The sequence below is a fragment of the Apostichopus japonicus genome, chromosome 16 (assembly GCF_037975245.1).
Source record: "Apostichopus japonicus isolate 1M-3 chromosome 16, ASM3797524v1, whole genome shotgun sequence".
In the NCBI taxonomy this organism is placed as follows: Eukaryota; Metazoa; Echinodermata; class Holothuroidea; order Aspidochirotida; family Stichopodidae; genus Apostichopus; species Apostichopus japonicus.
Window position 1 is genome coordinate 29,791,625 of NC_092576.1, and position 21,843 is coordinate 29,813,467.

The window sequence follows — 21,843 nt, forward strand, 5'->3', positions numbered from 1 at the left end:
TTTGTAACTGCCCTGTGTAATTTACTTTAGTATCATGATACATTGTCTTTCTTGCAGGTGGACAATTTCTATATTCTTGTGAACGAAGTCAATTTATATCCTATGCCTAGCCTTGGCTGATTACATGCCACAATTTGGTACAAGGATGGTGTTTTGATTTTCTTGTTTCAAACACCACTGCAAAGGCACCCAATTTCAAGCGAATAGCGGCTTTGCTTAGGCTCTGTCTTGTTTATAGCGTAGGTAGACTAGGTCTTCTTCTAGTACTACTATTACTAGTTAGACTTAAGTACACTAGGCTAGGCCTGGTACTAGTAGTATAGCAGTAATTAGTTAGTAGTACTAGTACTACTACTATTACTAGGCCTAATACTAGTTAGACTTAAGTACACTAGGCTAGTACTAGTTTAGTATTAGTAAGTAGCTTAGTACTACTATTTGTAAGCCAACTATACATTTAAATTAAAGAACAAGTTAAGCATATACTTTAGTACTTACTTCAAAAGGTTCATCGAAAGTACATCAAAGGCTTCCAGAAGATAACTTAGATGTGTAGGTTATCATCTTAGACTCGTACGTATTGTCAAAACCCTTACATAACCGACAACGTACATGTAATAGACCCACCTTTATACTATAGAAACTCTCAAACTAGTCTAGCGTGAGGCTAAGTTTACCTAGCATTGTACTAGCTTAGGCCTAACGCTAGTTATATTACGGCTATGCTTAGCCTAAGTTCGGCAAACCTGAAACGAAACAAACATTGGAGGGATGTAGCGCCTGAACTGAAATGCGCGGGCTTTTCTCCTGGGGAGGATGTACGCTCAGGGATCGGCACGATTTGAAAGTTCAGATCGGAATTAAACTTCTCAAACTTGTCTATTTGGATGAATATTGCAACAAATTGGAAAATTCAACCACTAAATTGGGTATAAATAATCCAGCTAAGACTTTTATTACAGTAAAACAATCATCAAACGTAAAAATAACATCTTATTTGGCTGCATGGCTAAGGGAAATCAGGCTACTTGAGAGGAAAATAGTTACGTAATATACAAGCTTATATTCCAAACTAATAACCTTGAATGGTACAGAAACGGCCAGTGTCCACTAGTGAACGTCCGTGCTACTAAAGGGCGGATTCTCACATGACAAACCAGAAAAATACGCCGTGGTTGTAGCGGTCCGTCCCGGCCTCTGACACCGTATCCACCTGATGCCCCGTTGATCGCCCCAGTGTCCGACACTAGCCCCCGGTGGAGGCTTTGAACTTTTTGCGTGTTCCACCTTGTTACTGAACGAAGTTGCCGCTCTGGCCGAGACTGTCCACTGAGGCGGCGGAGGTGAACAAAACGGCGGAGATTGTGTTAGAGGAATGGCATGCGGAGCAGGATGCCGCTTGTGCTGGTTCACGGGTAGCTGCGCCCGTATGGCAAGCCGTTTTACTTTTTATTCGATATTTGATGATATCATCAAATATTTGATGATATCAGCAAATAATTGTTGATATCATCAAATCATTTGATGATATCATCAAATAATTGCTGATATCAACAATTATTTGCTGATATCACCAAATAATTGTTGATATCAGCAATTCATTTGCTGATATCACCAATTCATTTGCTGATATCACCAATTCATTTGTTGATATCATCAAATAATTGCTGATATCAACAAATAATTGCTGATATCAACAAATATTTGCAGATATCAGCAATTATTTGGTGATATCAGCAAATGAATTGGTGATATCAGCAAATCATTTGATGATATCAGCAAATCATTTGATGATATCAACAATTATTTGCTGATATCATCAAATAATTGTTGATATCATTAATTATTTGCTGATATCAACAATTCCAACATATCACTAATTCATTTGCTGATATCAACAAATCAATTGGTGATATCAGTAATTGATTTAATGATATCAGCAAATGAACCGTACATATCACTAATGCAGGCTTTTGTTGATATCACCAATTCATTTGATGATATCAACAAATCATTTGCTGATATCAGTAATTCAACCGTGACGATGATATCAGTAATTCAACCGTGACAGCCCGCCTTACAAGCATGCGCACACGATGTCAGTGTACTGTGCAGTACATGCAAATGACAGTGACGAGACAACAGGGTACGGATAGCGGTACTTTCACCATGGCGATGGCTGTAAATGATGAAGCACAGATCGTTCTTGACAGAATTTCTCGGATTTTGGGCGAAGTAGAGCGGCTCTTAACTGACAATGACAATGCTTCTGAAGCGAAAGAACGTCTTCTCCAAGCAAAGAGAAATTTAGAACGGATTAACGCGAGCATCGATGAGCACAGGTTCAATTCTATAGCAGCTGTGCTAGATCAGCTCCTTTCTATCGCAGACGCACAGGCACAGCCAGACGGAACGTTGCAGGCACAATCGGGGAGCCAGTCTAATGGGCACATTTACCAGCCTGTTTCTGTCGCCGACCATGGTATACTTTTAACATTTTGGTCTTTCATATTGAACTACTTAACCACCCCGTTATTATTTGTCATAGCCTCTCATCTATAGGTTTATAGGCCTGGCCCTTCGGTGCTTGCCCAACGCTTGTCCTCCCTGTAACAAGTGCATGAGGAGTTACTGTACCACTCCCAGTGGCAGTAGTAGTACTGTGTAACTTAGTCCCCTTTCCCCTCCCGTTGTATAATGTACGGTATGTCATTACACTCGCACACAAGTTTGGCACTCTAGATTATCTTTCATAAGTCAAAATGCAATGTTGCATGTGACTGCGGAAGTTTAACATCCTATTTCCAAATTTCTGGCTACGTCACTGTTTGTTTGTGAATCTGTTTGTCTTTTCTTAGTGACAGTGTGTGTTTACGTTTGCTGTTCAACAGGTCGAAGAGGAAGGCCGAGATTGGAAATACCATTTGAGCAGTTGCGTTACCTGTATGAAAAGGGTTATTCTGCAAAGAGAATGGCGCAACATTTTAAGTGTTCAGTTGCTGCTGTGTACAAGCTCCTTTACCAACATGGGATGAAAATGAGACAACGTTACACAAACATGAGTGAAGAAGACCTAACAGCCATTATTACTAACTTGAGTAAGCAGCACCCAAATAGTGGCACAGAGGTTTGTTCATGTTACAATAATACATTCTTTCCATTCTGAAGAATTGAAGTTGCAAAAGATTCTCAAATAAGTAGGTCAATCATAACAGTTGGTGGGTAACTGTTTGTATATAAGATGATGGTTTTGTAGGGTAAATGGCAGATATTTCACTGTCAAATTTAGCAGTGCAAATGCTAGTTGGTATCTTCGAAAACACGTGTGTTTTCGTGTTAATAGTGGTACACGGCATATGTTTGCCTGTGTGGGAAAAATATCAACAATATCTATGTACATACTGATCCCAAAGGTTAAACAAACTTTCTAGCATGGTCGCTCACTAACAATGGTGTATGGTCTATCAGCACAGACTGATCTTGGCTGGTAGCAGTTTCTATCAAAACTAGGCTGAGATTGGCCAAAGAAACTTCATTACCAGAAAAAAAATAAGAATAGCTTCATCTCATATTCTGTGATGAGAATTTATGGGGCCATTTTCTTCCCTTTTCCTATATTTTTTCAGCCCAGTCAATGCAATTATGGGACCTTTTTTCTGTCTTTTCCATGGTGGAATTGCATGCTGCCCCCTGTGGTTTTCTGATGCTGTATATTGTATGCTTTTCTAATTTTCAGATGATAAATGGATACCTTAGGAGCCAAGGAATTCTGGTCCCACGGCAAAAAATTCGCTCCATGTTGCGTACAGCTGATCCGGTGGGAACTGCCAGTAGATGGGGAAGGACCGTGGCCAGAAGAACTTACTTTGTTCCAACACCCAACAGTCTTTGGCATATAGATGGCCATATGAAACTCATTAGGTTTGTCTCAATTTTGCTCTATGGACGTGCAGGGAATAATTTATCCAGTATCACATCTCATTTTGCTATACAAACTGGTCAAAATGCTACACAAATGGAAAATCTGTAGTAGTTTTTTCCCATGCATAACCCCAGGGTTTTAATGTTTTTATGCTTAAGAACTGAAAAAACCTCAGAAATGCTAGGCAAAATTTGAACACTAAATTATTCCCTGTGATGGTTTTAAATAATCAACAGACTAACACACTGTTCGGTATATAAAAAGCTAGACTTCATACTACACACTGTCAAAATGTCCTCGGGTGACTGCCTCGATGTATTCAATTGGCTTGTTCGCTGTAAAGCCTTGGGATGCACCGGATATCCAGTGCGGCCTGGCTGTCTGGCCACATAGTGAAAAAACAAGAAGACAATTCCAAGGTTGGCATATCCACAGTAATCCCAATATATCAATTTTTTCACAATCTATTAATTTCTTTAAAGTTGCTGTCAGTTAGTCCTTGAACCTCCCAGCCAACATTCCCAGCTGAGGCCAAGCCGTGTTTGTCCCAACCGGGGCCCACGTGGGTCCTAGGTGGGCCCCAACTGAGCTAGCCCGACTTAGGCCCAGCCGGGCTCCATCTGGGCTATGGTTGGGTTATAGGTGGGCTCCAGCTGCTTTTTGGGTAAACCCTATGGGCATGAAAGCAAGTAATATGCATATAGTTAGGTGCCTTTTCTCTTCTTTCATTTGGGCGGTTTCTGTTCAGATCCTCCATTAAGGCAGTAGGTGATGACTGATGCTTAAACACACCAATAGATACTGTTTGGACTCAAAGCTATGAGAAAACTTCAATTTGAATAGCTGCACGGATTTAGTCTACACACTGTAGAATACCATATATGACACACATTTATTTCTCAAAATTCAAACTTGTCCGTGGGGTAATTAACCGCTACAGGCCTAGCTACAGTATATATGGCCTTGCTTGATAAATAAGTACATCCCAAAACGGTAGGCAGGAAAACATGTGTGAAGTTTTTGTAAGGGTTAAGCCAGATACAAGCATGTTAATTTTTTTCTTATATTTTTTTCAAGGTTGCCAAAATTGGGTTTATGAACTGAAGAGTTTTTGTCCAAAGAAGTGCCCAGTAGGGCCCTAGCTGGGCTCCAAATAGTGGGAAACTCCAGCAATAGCCCAGCTGCAGCCCAGCAAAAATTGAACTAAATTTTAGATTGACATTAAGCTGTAATCACATAGCCTATCCTTTAACTTAAAACTCCCAATAACACACAAAATGCCAACAACATGAATTTTCTAAGAAATAAACATCAATCAAATAAGAGTGTTTGCCCAGTTGGGCCGCGCTTGGGAGCCAGCTGGGCTCCAGAGAAACAGAAAGCCCGACATTAGCCAAAACATAGGTTACTTTACTCTTGATATATTTTTTTCAAGAAATTTACCTCACTGGGAAATTTAGTCATCTTGTGTTCATTTAGAATGTCTGAGAACAATTTGGATAGTAAAGACCTCCAGGAAAGTACTTTTTGAAAACGTCTAGAAATTATAGCATGCTATAATTTGGGACCAATACAGACTACCTCTAAGCCCAGCTGGGCATGTTGGCTGGGCTATGAATACCGTGAGTCACATTCATCTTACTGAGAACAACAATTCAGAACATTTTGAGGTCACCAGAGGTCAACTCTGAAAACCTAAACACAATATTTGAAGGGAGTAATAATGGATACTTCTCATAGTTGGTGTGAGGTTGCTCACATTGACTACATGACCCCTATTGTTTATTGTGGGTGATTTTCCACAGAAGAGTGATGTGTTTTGTACATGCCATAGTGTACTGGTAGATCCAAAAGCTATTCAGGACATTTATATTTTAAGAACTATTTCTGGTGAACGAGCAGATGTCTAGTGTAATGAAGTCATCAAACCTCAATCAATTTTTGCATTCTTGTTCCTTCTGTTTTATTGTACTGTTTTGTGATGCTTTGCCTGTAACACCATTATTACAGAACCAAATGTCTAATAAACCTGCAACTCATGGCATGATCGAAACATAAGTTTTAGTACTGTAAATGATATGAAGATTTGTTTTGTTTCACACAGATGGGGATTTGTGACACATGGTGGCATCGACGGTTATTCACGCATGGTTGTGTACCTAAATTGTTCTACAACTAACCAGGCTGATGTTGTTCAGAGATCATTTGTGCAAGCTGCCAAAAGGTATGGTCTTCCCTCCCGTGTCAGGTCAGACTATGGCAGTGAAAACATTGATGTTGCCCTTCTCATGAATTTGTTAAGAGGAAGTGGACGGGGAAGCCACATCACTGGACAATCAGTACATAATGAAAGAATCGAGCGTCTGTGGCGAGATGTTCACAAGGATGTCACTTCAACTTTTTATAAAGAATTTTATAAATTAGAAGACAATGACCTCTTACACATTGACAGCCCCACAGAAATGTTTGCACTTAAATTTGTCTATCTGGATGAAATCAATCAGCTCCTGGAACAGTTCAGAAATGGGTGGAACAGCCATAAAATTAGAACAGAGCAAAGTAGAACACCTCATCAAATTTGGCTAGATGGTTTTCTAGAGAACACAAACTCAACAGCAACAGTAGTAAGGGAGATGTTTCAAGAGGAAGATGACAACCTAGAAGCAAAATTGTGTTCTCTCTTGGAGGCTAATGATGAAGAAGGCAGTGAGCAAACAGTGGGAAGAACTGTATCCATGGATGGTGTTGACAGTCACTCAATAGAAGGTCTTGACAACGATCAGATGCAGCAACTGAGAAATGCAGTGGACAACACCAATGGAGGTAGCAAATTGAAATACAGAAGATGTGTCACCATCCTAAATGAAATGTTGTGATGAGCTGAAAATGTGTTTTGTATTTTTAAATCCTTGCCGAAGGAATCTATGAGATGGTGATGGCGTTGTAGAGCCGACTATAAGACACTGATGGCAAAATTTGCAACTTGAGGAAAATTCCTTAAAGTCTATGAATTTTGCATGATTAGCTAACTAATGTTTTATCTCCATCAGTTTTAAAACCTTAAAATTTTTTCACAGGTAGTTAGGATAACTGCATTCGATATCATCTTCAGAGAAAGCTAGGCATGTGACACAAAGTCACTGAATATCTCTGACTTATGTTACACATATAAAAACAATGTTAACTTAATGGAAATATCTAGTTTTCCTGAGCTGTTAAAGGTCCTCTGGAAAATTAATCCTTTTTCTAAAATCATTGTTTTCATCAAAGGCTATTTCTCATATTTTTCCAAATGTAAAGCTTATTTTGCATAAAAGATGTTGGTACTGCTGTAATTCACTTTACTTTGTGTGTGCGTGTGTGACGCCTTGGCTTGTAAACACTCCATCTCAAGAAGGGAAAGTTGCTTGAACTTCAAACTTGCATTGTAGATAGCCCTTGGTGAGTAGATGATCCCTATTGTTTTTCATGGAGGTCAAAGGTCATTCAAGGTCAAGAGTGAAAACTCTCAAAACCTTGTAAACACCAGATCTCAAGAAGTGAAAATTTGTATTTATGTAGCCCTTGGTAAGTAGCTGATCGCTTTTGTTTTTCATAGAGGTTAAGTTTCCTTGAATCAATTAGAAATAAATATGAATAAATATCATCACTTAGGAAGTGAAATATGGTTTGAACTTCAACCTGATACTGTATGTAGAAGCATGCATTAATGAATATTCCAATACCTGTGCACTTCTGGTCAGCAATAATATGGGATGTTGCAAAATCATTTGACCTTTTTTCATATTTTTTTTTTAAGGGTCGTGGAAATCTACGGCAGTATGAACTATGAACTACATTCATGTTGAACAAATAAAATGAGGACTAGTGCAAATACATACAACTCATTCATTTGGCACTTACCATATTCATAACTACTATTTAAGTATTTTAAGGAGAGGTAGGCTAAAAGATGGGAATAATCTGTTATGCACATGCCAGAAACATAAGGTGTAGTCAATGACTTTGATGATGGAAATGTAATGGTGTTAAATTCAGGGATGATCTTGTTGAAACTCTTTAAAATGGCATAGGCAGTCGCCCTTACTCAAGTGTGAAACATCAGCTGATCCTGTCAAATTTCTTGTTTTACCCTTCCTAAACATCCTTTGTGATGTTTTACAACACCAGTGGAAAGGTGAACTGAATGTAACTTGTTCAGCCGACAGCCAGTTTAAGTAGTGTTTCTCAAATTCTGACTTATTGGTTTGCTCTCTTCAATCAAATCAAAAAGTTGTCACTAAAACGATTTGCAAACCTGCACGATATATGATGAGAAAGATAAAAAAAATTGTCTCTATTAAAAACAAAATTTATTATAAAGGCAAGAAAACACCGATAGCACACAAAGTTACCAAAATAGGATATTACATCACTGCTGATACTTTACATAATATGTGAAATTAGAAAGACAAGGCTAAAAATCATGAGTAAGGCAGAATACATTTGCTGAAATTATGTGCGTAGTTTTACTTGTTCTTATTTTTGATGGATTAAGGTACTTAATAGTGGCTTTCATAAGGCTAATGTGAGCCTGATATGCACCGATCATACTTCAATATTTTGGCAAGTTGGAATATAAACTTTTGGTAAGGGCCTGAAAACAAGATATTTCTGTAATGGTATCATGACAAGGTTTGTCCTAAATGAAATATGAAGTATGTCTTTACATGCAACTGATTGTAAAAAGCAGCTGGAGACACGTCCAAAAGAGATTAAGAGGTACAGGTAACGTTCATAGTTTATCAGTATGCAATGGTACTTAAAGGTATGTGGACTATTCAAAAGTATAACCACAACCCACACATTTTGTAAAATATTAAAGGATCATGTATGTCAGTTAGAGGTATTTCATTGGTAAGATCCATTTGGGTCAGCCAGTGCAACTTTGAAAGAAAATGTCAAGTATCATATTTAAAGTCAAAGTACAAAAAGATTATTAAGTTTAAACTAATACAGATCAATTCACGTTGAATGAAATGAGAGTCTGCGGTATGAACAAAACAACACTATCACTGTGTTGGTGGAATATATTGCTCTGTGATTACAGCTGTCTGTGTCCCTCTCGTCTTTATGAAAACAATATTCTTACTGAAATATAATTAATGCTTATACAAGAATCTTTGTTATAGAGATTACCTTGACAATGATAGTGATCCTTGCAGTTAAATGGAACAGCACTAAAATAAAAGAGGAATGGTAATTGATAAAAAAGTAAAGAAGATGTATAAGATTTCTCATAACATACATGCTAATACCTAAAGTGACATTACAAACATAAACTGAAGCTGAAAAAGGAGAGGCTTTACTACCAGGTAGATGTTAATGACTTCTTGGGTCATTACATAGCTCATCTACATCAGGTCACCAAGTTTGCAACTTGTCTTTTGTTGAGACCTTTTTTTCTTAAATTCAGCACATTTGTGAGTTGCTCCTGTCTATTTGAGTTGTAAGCACATTATTCTTAAACGGAAGCTATGTTAAATTGTCCTTAGATCTAAACAGCAAAACGATAAGGAAAGACCAGATACTTATCAATAATTGGGAAGAAAAATAAAATAAAATATATTAATGTGAAATTGATTTAAGAAAATGTAATCTTGAAATGTCACTTGGAACCCCTCTGCATCTTTGTGAAAAAAAAACTTAGACTTATTTGGCACCCTTTAAGCATTTACTTTATAATACACATGTATCAATAAACAACAGGGCAAGAATTGACGTCTACAAGTGAATCTAAAATTTAAACAAATGGCTACTACAAAATGTCAAAGTATCAAAATAGTGTATGCAAAAATAGTTGCCAGAAATGGATGGAATGTAGGAAACATTAAAAACTTAAGGTGATGGCTAGTGCATGGCAACCCTGAATTAAATGTAATAAAAAAGTCAACACGTACATGAACAAAGAAATACCGAAAGGGAGACTGTTTATGGAAGTGTGTATTGGTAGGAATACTTATCTCTTAAATACAAATTCATTTCCCGTTTAAATTCTTGGCTGCTGTTGTATGCTGTGCTGATTTCCAGTGTGTTGGAGCAAGTATGTGCCACTGGCCTGCGCAGCAGTCCTGAGGTGGCAACAAAAGACACTGTTATTCCTCCTTCTGGCAGGTGGATTGATGCAGTTGCAAACAGTAAAAAGTTAAGAAGATCATCAGTGTCAAGTGATCGTATATACTCCGTTAAGAAATATAAAACACACTCTTCTTGAGGTCTCAAGTCATCAGCGGTACGAAGAGCTTCTACAACTCTTGATGGAGTAGGTCTCTGTGAGTCCATTATGTACGACACGTGTTCCAGAGAAAGATGACGCCAGAACAGACCGAGGTGTGCTTCTGGAATGCCTTCCCTCATCAGAGCGTAGAAACGGCTTGGAGACTTCACCAGCTTCTCTGTTGCAATTGCCAAAAGTTGGTCTCTTATTTCATCTCTTTTTGGCACTTCAAGTAAGCCATTTACACTGAAAAATGTAGTAAGGCGATCCAACAAGGTAGGTGTCAGTGAGGCAAAGTCATTTAAAGCCTTGTAAATTAAAACATTTTCTGCAGGTGAAACAAACATGAGGAAGTCCTTCCAGAGATACTCTGGATTTACACCACTGTCAAACACCATAGCAATAATTCCTGACTGGGAAAGTCGACAGGGTAATGCACCTGTTAATGCAACAGTATGAGTCAAAATCCTGCCAAGCGATCGGAACTTCCACTCCTCTTTGCGAAGGCGGTGAAGTGGCAGGCCAGGTACAGTGATATGTTCACCAGTGAAGAATTCCTTTGTTACGTTGTTCCAGAAAAGGGTGAGAGCCTCCTTTGTAAGGCCACCAAAATCATCTCCAGACTCCCCTTCGAAGCAAACTTTCATCTTTTGTTTACAAATCTCAGGATTAGTGTGAATGTTAAAGAGACAGTCAACCACCTCTTCACGCTTAATTGTGACCTCCACTTCTCCAGACAGACTCATGTTCAACTCTAAGAAAGCTGCAAAGATTACAAAAAACCATAGATAAATTACAATGCAAATCAGTCAATGTAACTCACTGAAAAATGAGCCAGCCCATATTTGACAAGATGTAAACTCAATATAACCTTCAGATTCATGATTTTCTTATCCTGACCTAGTTTTCTGTCAAATCCAATGATCATACGAATGTGACTGGCTGCTGCCAAACCTGTAACTGACTTCTATGCATGTAGTTGACTTTCTGAGCTACTTACATGCTTTTCTTCCATAGTTTTTCCTCATTTGAAAAGTAACATACATACAGTACATTCAAGTATCCTGACTGGATAATATACAAAACACTGCTCATTGCTAAAACCACAGTAAATGGCAATCTGTCAGACGAGCAGAATCAACATATTTTATGGCATTTATAATGTCACTTAATACAGGCTTCACTGAGGTGGTCTTCATAGTGAAGACATGCACACTGCTATCATGCATGTGACTGTTGAATTGAGATGTGTTACTTTAGGTTTGGAAGTGTGCAACAGACTTTAGGAGTTACACTGCTACACTGTGATTATTGTTAGTATATGTAATGCTACATATACTGTACATAACACCAAAAGTATGGAAGTGGTGAAAGTAAAATGACTCTAATATATTTCAAACTCGGGACCTCCCACTTTCTATGCTTGCTTTGCCAACGGAGCTATGAAGTCAAATGTTAAATCCTCTTTTCATGTTATTTTTAGGCCATCCACAGTTCATCACTTGGTACTGCATCTATTTTGTGAACAGCAGTAGTTCTCTGTTTCATACAGTTCATATGTAAGGTCAATATACTGGGGTGCACCAAAGATTCTAGTAGTAGCTGGCCTCAGTAGCAGATCCATCAGAAAAATATCTTTGGAATTGCATACTTTAACTAATCTTGTTGTAAAAGTACATATATGATACACCCAGATCAAATGGCTCAAGTATGTTTATAAAATACATACTTGATTATAGCTTCTTTTTCAATAGACTGAGACAATTTATTGTGAATTGCATTCTAACCTGCCTTGACCTATCATGACCTTTGACACAAGAACAGCAGTCTATTTGTACACAACACATAGAAAAACCTCTCCATAATCTTCTCAAATACCTACATACTTCGGCCTGTACTCAGATACAGATTGTTATGATACCAAATCTTGCCACTGTAATCAAAAGCTAAACTCAGTGAAAAACTTTTAATCTGTCTGTACCTTGCTTTACGTCCTGTTCCATCTCATTTGTTCCACTTTTAGGAGGAGGATCTGTATCAAGTGGATCTTAAAAAAAAATATTAAAAAAATGCTCATTATGTATGGTAAAATCCTAGCAGTAAAGTTCTTTACAGGGATCCCACACTTTCGAGATACTGAAATTCAAGACTTTATCAAGACCAAGATGGCCATTTTTAAGACTGAATAAGAAAGAATTATGTTGGGAAGAAATAAAACTGCAAACTTGATTTAATGCATTTACACACTGTGGACACTGGACACACATACTGTACCAACATGATCTCAAGTACCGTAAGTGTAAGTTTTTAATTTTCAAGACCATATGGCAATTTTTCCAGACCTATATTACACAATTCATGGACTTTCAAGATCGTACAAAAATTCCAGACTTTACCTTTTTTCCCTACTGTGTGGACACCCTGTCAGTGCATGCATTTTGCTCCCAGCTTACTTTGGTGGATATTCATATTATAAAATTTGTTGTACCTCAGCTTTATCTCCAAAAAGAATCACACAAAATGAGGCACTGGAAAATCAATGAAGCTTTTTGGTGTGATAACTGTATGTAGGGTCTGGAAAAATCCAGAACATTACTTGGTTCCAAAGCAAAATGTCAAATTTCATGGTGAAAAGATGTAAAAATCTTCAAAATCACATATTTGAGGCTTTTGAACAACAGCAAAATAAATTACTTTGCTTGAGTATTTTAATGGAAACATGTTCTGAATGGTTGTTTCCAGTGACATCAATGTGGCTGTTCATCCGTTCAAATGATTAATCAACAACAACATTTTAATACTTTTCTGTGTGTGATAACTGGGGATAGAATAACTTTGAAATTGCCTTCACTGTCAGTTCTGGTAATTTTAGATGTGAATAATTTTTAACTTGTCTAAATTTTAAGAAACCACAATCAACTTACATTAAAAGTGAAATGAACACCTAACCTACCATACCTTGGACAATCTCTTATTATGTAATACACATTTAAAAAAAAAACAATGGGGAAAGATGTTACATGTATTTATGAAACTACAGTACCACCACCTTCTAAGAATTAATTCTGCCCAGAATCTGTGAAAGATTCGATCGTATTTCATGAAAGATCTAGCCGGACCCAGACATGGATATTGTTTACTATCTGGTCACATAGTCCAGCCGGACCAGATATCCAGTGCATCCCTACCTCCATGAAAAACATCATGAGTCATCTACTCACCTAGTAAGGGCAATATAAATACTCATTTTAAAGTTCAACCTTCTTTGAGGAACAACCAGAATGCAAGAAAGGCATTGGGTTACATTACAGTAAGGTAATTGTAGAGCAAAAGATTTTTTGGCAGATTTTTTAACAGTCTGACCTCTGATGACCTGAGATGACCTTTGGCCTTCACAAAGAAATGATGGGGTTCTCCTACTTAATGCAACACAACCACATGCTACATATGAAAAGTATCCATGCTTCTTATCTTGAGATAATGTGTTCACAAGGTTTTGAAAGTTTGACCACTGGTGACCTTAGATAACCTTAAACTGCCATCAAAGTCAAGAGAGTTTTTCTTATGAAAATGCGGTATCTACATACCAAGTATGAGAACTGTAATAGTATCCTTCTCAATATATTTGTGCATACACATCTGCTCTTTGTTACCATTTATATGTCTACAAATAATGAGGTAGAATTGATCATGTGATAATGATGCAGATTTTGAAAATGAGGGATGAATATATTTACCATACATGACATTAAACTGCAAGTCAAAATCTGGTAACTCATCGTCAGCAGCGGCATCTAACAAATAAGTAGAGACAATTTGATGAACTGGAAACTATTTCTATAAAATGCATTCACCAAGCAGTATGTTACTAAGAAATGAAGTGATTTACGAAAGTTGGATTACTAAGTCCAGTATTGATTGAGTCTACATGTACTGCAACTTTGTCTGTTACATAATTTTTCAAGAGAAAAAAAGGCATACTTAAATCAAGAACTCAAACAAACAACACGGTGCTAGACCACATACTTTGTCCAACACTGTTAAAATATATACTGTACTGACTTTACATACAATAATTTAGGGTGAACCGACACAAAAAAGTCATTACAAGGTATTTTTATAAACAGCTTAAACTGTCAATATTTTTTATAGATGATACCAACTTAGTTAATGCAGTAGGTCTTTGCTCAATTTGAAAATGACTAACAGTATCCGAAAGAACAGATGATTCCTATTGTTTATAGAGACAGTTCTCAATGACACCTGCTGTATTTATAGTATGCGGTTATTTCAATTTTGGGGTTACCCGCAATTCACTGTGCACTGTGTCTTACCAATATATCTGTCATTTTAATTTTAAAATAACTGGGACATTCCACATCCTTCATTGAACGCTTACTTCCAATGACTTTGTAGTGAAGGTGACTAAAATCAGATGTTGTTGAAGAGTAACTAACATCAAATAATAACTAATTCTGCCCTATCCACTTATCATATCCACAAAATCAAAAGGATTCTGCTAATTGCACCAGACATCCACACACCAAACAAACTTTCATTAGGATTGTTAAACTTACTTGTTTACCAAATAATAGTAACTGATGTGGCTCTCCCCTCATGGCATAATGACAGTTACATTACAATATATAACCAAAACACTATCAGTGGGTATATGTCAACCACCCAAATTTGCAGTTGTGAAAATATTCAGACTTGATGCTGGGTGATGCCCACAATCCCATATAGGTACAGTATATTAATACCATTTGGGAGAGGGTGGGGTGGGATAGGGTGGTTGACTGCTGTCTAACCCAGGGAATCTTTCAAATAAAATATGACAAACATTCATCATTTCCTTGTTCAATTTTAAGATAACTATACTTTAGCAAGTAAAATGTTTACATACTTGTACCTTAGTCCCCCCGTGTCTTCTAAATAAATTTAAGACCTACCTAACACCATCGTTGATGGTCCAGCTGGCTGCGAGGTAGCGGTATCTGTGGCTGTTGCTGTTGAAGTAGGGGTATTTGGTTCTAAAGCTGTGGCAGGTACTGTTGGTGTTGTTACTCTAGCAGGTGATGTTGATGTTGAGGCTGTCATGAGTGCTTTTGATGTCAAGTAGAAAGGGAATGAAGATAAGACTGACATAACTAGTATTTTACAAGCTCAAAGGGAATACAAGTCTCCCAACATTATTCTGAAACACCAGCTAAATCTAACAAAGCTCCTTGAATTTCCTTTTCAAGTACGGTACTTTTCATGACTTTCAGAACATTAAACATTCTATATTTAAAGTATAAAAATAGAGACAGAAAAAAAAATTCCAATTCTTACATCCACTGTACAGTAGTTTACATGCTACCAAATAACGTACTTTTTGAATTTTACAAATAGGACATCAGGAAAGGTATAAACAAATTGAGACTAAAATACTGATTTTGCGCCTCCATAAGTTATATGAATTTAGGAATTTGCAAACAATGCAATGACCTTGAATAGCACTAGAATAAATGACATAAACAGATAATTAATGTAAAGAATTTTGCAACGGTTTCTGCAAAGATTTCCTCTCAGCAAGAGATTGTATTTTGTTCACTGGCGGCAACTCCATGGAGTTGCAGCAAGCAAGCAAAAATCTTAACCCTATAAGCAACGATAAATGTTGCTTATAAAACAGGAGTGATAATAAACTGATCCTTCATGAATGTGTTAAAATCGACAATGAGGTGAATTTTCTGTTGAATTATTGCTAAATCAGAATAATTTTTCTAAAAATAAGAATTCCGGGCCCTTTGTCTATTTTAACATGATTACTTCCTGTGTGGGCAATTGGGCCTTTAAGGTTGCTGCATGGGCCCTGTTACAGGAAAAAATGATGTCGTTGAATACAGCAATGACTAATGAGGCCAACACCCCTAAAAGACTTATCCTGCTCTCTGTTAACATAATCAAATCATATGTGGGACATGGGCCCTTTATGGCTGTTGCCTGAGTCACGGTACAGATAAAAGTTGTAGATGGGCAATTTTTGGTTTTCTCCAATGGGTAAAGGGTCCAATGCAACTACAAGAATTATCCTTGGGTCTTTGCAAATGGTTAAATAATGTATGGGCCTTTTGGGGGGGGAGTTGTCTGGGCCATGGTAGAGGATAAATTTGCAGTCATAGGTTTTTGGGTATACCCAAAAATCATAGGGTCCAGCACCAATAAAAAAAATTATCCTGCTCTCTTTTCACATGATTAAATATCATGTGTGGGCCACAGGCCCTTTCTGGCTGCTGTCTGCATGGGTCCTGTTACATCATAAAGTTGTTGTAATTGGTATTTTTGGATACCCCAACGTCCAAGGAGTCCAATGCAACTAAAAGATTTATCCTGCTCATTTTCACATAAATGAATTATGTGTGGGCAGAAGGGCCTTTCTTTGATTGCTGCCTACACAGGCCCGGTACAATATAAAGTTGCTGCAATTAGTATTTTGGGATACCAAATGTCTAATACTGTAGGTGTACCGTAAAAGAATTATCCTTGTCTCTTTTCTCATGATTGATACCATTTGGTTGTCCCCCCTCCAGGGCCCGGTACAATGTACAATAACTATCATTGCTACGGTTTCTAAAAATACCCTACTTTGAATTTTATCCAGCTCTTTTTGCCTTGCCTCTTTTCCCATGATTAAATCAACATTTGGGCCCTGTATTTTAGTTGCAGGCACCTTTAGACTACATACACGCACATGGTGTGGCACGGCAGCAACACATAACCTTCAACCCTGGTCATAAACGGACATAAGCTGTCCATCAAACCCTCTGTCTCGTCACAGGTTGATTTAGACCACATGATCACCATACCGCTTTTCGCAAAATGCTCATTTTTTTAACAAGAAAATGACAAGTTTAGGCGGTATTTTACAACACTTCAGGACATCAAATTGACTCCATTCTTTCGGATGTGTAAACAGAAAATCATTAAAAGCATTTACTAAGAAAATCTTATCTTTTCTTGAATGTGGAATTGTCACTATCGTTTATCTTAAAGGTAAACCAAGGTATTTATCCTGCATGAATTTAGCGATCCAGTAACAAAAATATTGTCACGTGACATGATAGAAAAGAAACATAGCGTACATGAATTAGGTTACCAGGATATACCTACTGTAGGCAAATTGTGGTGACTGCATCTACAGTACCCTTTAACGATATATCCAGAGTCCAATATTCTTGTCTCCTCATGATGCCCTGCCTAATGCAATATCCCTGATCCTTAAAAGAACAGGAACTATATTGTGCATCATGTTGCAAAGGCAGAGAACCACTTGACGTCTATGGTTGGATCTTATGTGACTCTTTAAAGCAGATCATGACCATTGACTCTTAGGCCATGGTTAGGTTAGTGAACTACGGCGATAGAAGTGTTACATGACTTATATTGGCGACAGTATTGCTAGTCTAGCTTCAGGTCAATTGCAATGGATAGGTGAATCATATAGTTGCAACCAAAAAGGATATCACTTGCTTACCTGATGATCTGCTTTGTCTATCCTGTGTAGTAAAGGTGACAGTTGGAGTTCCAGATTCTTCCAGTCTATTGCTGCTTTCAATCTGTAAGAAACAATGTAATAGGTACTGTACAACATTTATAAAAATTACTAAAAACAAATTATGAAAAAATATGAGGTACTGTAAACACAAAGGCTTATGGTGAACGAATTGCAACATTTTAACACAAAAAGGAAAAAAGTAAAATTTGGAAATTGTGATTGCAATGAATGATTTTCTAAATAAATCATTGAGTAATTTTAACAGTGATTTGTATCCATCAGTCCTAGAATGTGGTTGATAATTCCCGGATGTTCAATTAAAACCTCAAGTACAGTATGATAACACAGTCTTAGAAAGAGTGCACTTACGGTAGCATACTGTCATTGTATTATTTCATTGTATTGTTTACCTAGAACTCAAAGATATCTTCTACAAACTCATGTATACTGTACCTTAAATTAAGTTATGATATCATCAACTGAAGTATTACCAATTGAAATTTCTGCACTTGCTGGACGCATTCGAACAAAGGCCCTTTTAAGTCTATTGACATATATTACCAGTTAATTATAGACATACTAGAAATTTAAGGAAAGATTAAGCTAACATGAAAACACAGAACAACTGATCACACTGAAACTTGCACATGTATATGTTCATTCAATACCCAATACGTCTTACACTTACCGAAGTAAGTCCAATGTCATTGTTAGGAATGACTAGAAGTTTCCCTCTCCCCACTGCCTTCTCGAGTTCCCTTACATTTGTCGGCTCAACTAGATGAATTTTCTTCCCTTTGTCACACCTGCCAAATTTGAAGCCGATAACCCCAAGAGACTTCTCGGGGTATAATTCTGAAATTTTTGTCTTGAGCATCTCGATACTCCAGTTGCGGTTAAATGGTTCAAATGGAGTATCTGGGGTGCCTAGAGTAAAAGACACAACGCACATACAGTAAATGTATCAGTCTATCGTGTTTGCTAATATATTTCTCATATACAGCTGCGGGAAAGGGATACTGTGTCATTAAACAGTGCAAATTTTGCTGAGATAATTATTTCCCATTTTGCCGGCTAAGTGTTTGATACAAGCTGGTGTCTCAAACACACGCACTCATGCTATGATGACTGCTCGTGGTCCCTACAGTATCTGGGTAAGTATGTATCGTGCAGGACTACCACAGGATGGTGGTTACATTAAAGGGACACTGAAGATTTAAACAACTGGTGTAACTGAGAATGCACTAGCCTGCTACGTACATTGGGTAATTAAGAGAAGTGCAGATGATATAGTAATGCTAAGTGAGGCTAATTTGAGCCATGTGCCATGAATAAATAATCAACATGCTTCCGAACTTGCATTTTGACCAGTTCTTTAGTAATACACAGACAAAGTACATTACACCATCATACATTTTTGGACAGTATATAACTCTATGTATGATAGTATTTCAACACGATAAGGACTGGCAAAAGATGGATCGATGTACTGTAAGATGTTTAGTAATTCAGTGCCATACATCGATTCCAATAATCAATTCACTCAGTAACTATGTCCATCTTTTGATTCTAACTTAATAAAAGTCAAAAGCCTGGTTCATATAAGAAAATAAGATCTTCTCACCAAAGTGTTGCTCCTTCAAAAATCTACATTCCGCAGGTGATGGAAAGTAGTCTGGATTGGACCTTCTCAAAAGAAAAGGAGTCCCCTTCCATTCCACTCGAAATTTTCTACCCCTCTTTGAAGACCCTGAATTATAAAGAAAAGGAAAAAAAATCTTTATGTTTTTGTTTTACTAAAAACTGCCCTATGAATGGAGTCAATGAATGATAGGACAAAGTTTGTCAGCTTTGACAGTGTCTAGGATATGACTTTAAAACCAACATCAGCACCAACCCCCTATCCTTAATGGGTGCAGATTTATGTGGGGGTTCAACCAGCCACAGCCTCTGTATTTTCCTAAAACTTGAAGGCATGTTCACCATGTTTGGTAATTTTATATTCCAGGTTTTGGTTCTTTGTACAGTGCTCTTGAGCATGTTTTATTTCATGATAACAGCACTTTAATATATGGTATTTATTTATTATTATATTTAAGTCATTATTTTTGGCAATTATTGCTGCCATTTGCTGATAAATTGTATTGATTATGATTCTAAGGCCGTCAAAACCTGAGAAATTGCAAACAAAAGCTGCTTATATTCTGCCCCAGTCCCCCCCCCCCCCTGTCATAGGCACACTTTTCTTGCTCCCATGTGAGGGATTTGCCTTCATGACTGGTTCCCCTTCCTTCAAACCCTGGATCCGCTACTTTTTAGGTTTATGGTTGGCAGAAGATGCAGTACATCTTTAAATGTACTGATTTTAAATTAACAAAGGGGTTAGTGAAAACATTTATAATAAGAAGAAAAATTGTTCACATTTTCTTTATTTCCAAATATAGTTTGCTTAGTTTCTCAAAACATGTTGGTTTCTGGGTTCTTCACAAAAAATGGTAATTTCTAGTGCATAAACATACAGTACAAGTTTGAGAAAATGCAAAAGATAGAACCATTTTGAATCTAAGCCCCCTTCTGAAGGCAAAATTTCTTAAAGGGGAGGAGCACTTTTCTCCCCTTAGAACGTTTTTTTAAACCTTGCCTTTTTATTACAGTAGCCTACATGTTATTCTTTTATTATATTAACACCTGGTGTTAGGCCGAAGTAGGCTTCAAATGTGTTAGGCCTAACTTAATTATTATGCTTGGCCAACCCAGGCTAGGCCATCAAGCCCCTAGTGTAAGTACTGTAGTCTGTAACATATAGCCTAGCATGGGCCCTGGGTTAAGTACTGTACAAAGCACTGTAGGACTAGCATAGAATAATATTGCCCCAGGCTAGACCTATTGTATTTTTAACAAAATAGAAACACAAAAGGAGTTTCTGTGAGTAATTCCCACCTTGGCCTAACTTTAGAATCCGTACCATATGAATGGCAAAGCTTAATTACTTCGAATCGGCAAAATAAGATTAGGGGTTAGGAAGTAGGGTTAGCGAGTAGGGTTAGGGGTTAGGAATTAGGGTTAGGAAGTAGGCCATATATTTGTCATGGCCAATCAGTCTGTGGATCCTAAATGTTTTTTATTCGGCAAACGGACATTCAAGAAAAAAAGTTGTGCAATTGGAAACTAAAGTGTTACTGTTAGGGGTCAGGGAGTAGGGTTAGGAAGAAGGGAATAGGGTTAGGGGTTAGGGCCTAACTATAGAATCCGTACCATATGAATGGTAAAGCTTAATTCGAATAGGCAGAATAAGGTTAGGGGTTAGAAAGTAGGGTTAAGGAGTAGGGTAAGTAGTAATTAGGGTTAGGAAGTAGGTAATATGGTAAGGGGTTAGAGAGTAGGGTAAGGAAGAAGGGAATAGGGTTAGGGGTTACGAAGTAGGGTCGATTGGTACGGATTCTAAATTAGTACCGGGTTAGGAAGTAGGGTCGAATGGTACGGATTCTAAATTAGTACCGCGTTACTATAGTATTAGTCCTAGCCTACTGTAGGTCTAATGTTAAAACACAAAAGGCAGGGGACCCAATTAGGCCAACGTCAGAGTCAGACTTACGCAAGCTCTCTTCTGTATCGCGACGTCTCCGAAAAGATCGGAAAGTCTGTCGGACAACATCGAAATCGTTATCATTCTCTGCTTCCGAACTAGACACGGCAATAGCTGCTCTTGCTCTTCCGACTAGGTTATGGACGGTTCGCTGTGAACCGAGATTGGAACTTGGACCGGCTTCTTCCATCTTGCAATTTGTACGATGCAGTGCACATGTCACACATGTATATCTAGGCTATAGCCGATGTAGCTTGAAATGTTTGTACCATGTATACGGCCATTACTTCAGAATTAGCGGGGTTTTGTAGATGGGTTTTGTTTTTAGCGCTCGTTTTCAATTCCTTTTTGTAGACGTTGGTTCGATACGCTTGAATTACTGATATCAGCAAATGAATTGTTGATATCAGCAAATGAATTGTTGATATCAGCAATTCCAACATATCGCCAATTCAATTACTGATATCAGCAAATCATTTAATGATATCAGCAAATCATTTAATGATATCAGCAATTCGGTACCTCATATCACCAATTAA

The 21,843-nt window shown here is 37.6% G+C and overlaps 2 protein-coding genes across 2 annotated transcripts; one reads left to right on the forward strand and one right to left on the reverse strand.

The window, feature by feature from the left end:
* The first annotated feature begins 1,543 nt into the window (after window positions 1–1,543).
* Window positions 1,544–7,766, forward strand: LOC139982957 (uncharacterized). Its single transcript, XM_071996181.1, has 4 exons — window positions 1,544–2,482; window positions 2,892–3,127; window positions 3,737–3,921; window positions 6,027–7,766. Exons 1-4 carry the CDS (start codon window positions 2,086–2,088, stop codon window positions 6,796–6,798), a joined length of 1,590 nt encoding a protein of 529 aa, XP_071852282.1. The 5' UTR covers window positions 1,544–2,085; the 3' UTR covers window positions 6,799–7,766.
* LOC139983743 (uncharacterized) lies at window positions 7,672–21,494 on the reverse strand. The gene is made up of 8 exons (XM_071997470.1): window positions 21,314–21,494; window positions 19,343–19,468; window positions 18,407–18,645; window positions 17,698–17,779; window positions 15,131–15,283; window positions 13,916–13,972; window positions 12,160–12,225; window positions 7,672–10,941 (listed from the first exon to the last, which is right to left on the reverse strand). The coding sequence occupies exons 1-8, from the start codon at window positions 21,492–21,494 to the stop codon at window positions 9,893–9,895; spliced, it is 1,953 nt and encodes a 650-aa protein (XP_071853571.1). The 3' UTR covers window positions 7,672–9,892.
* Between the last annotated feature and the right edge of the window lie 349 nt (window positions 21,495–21,843).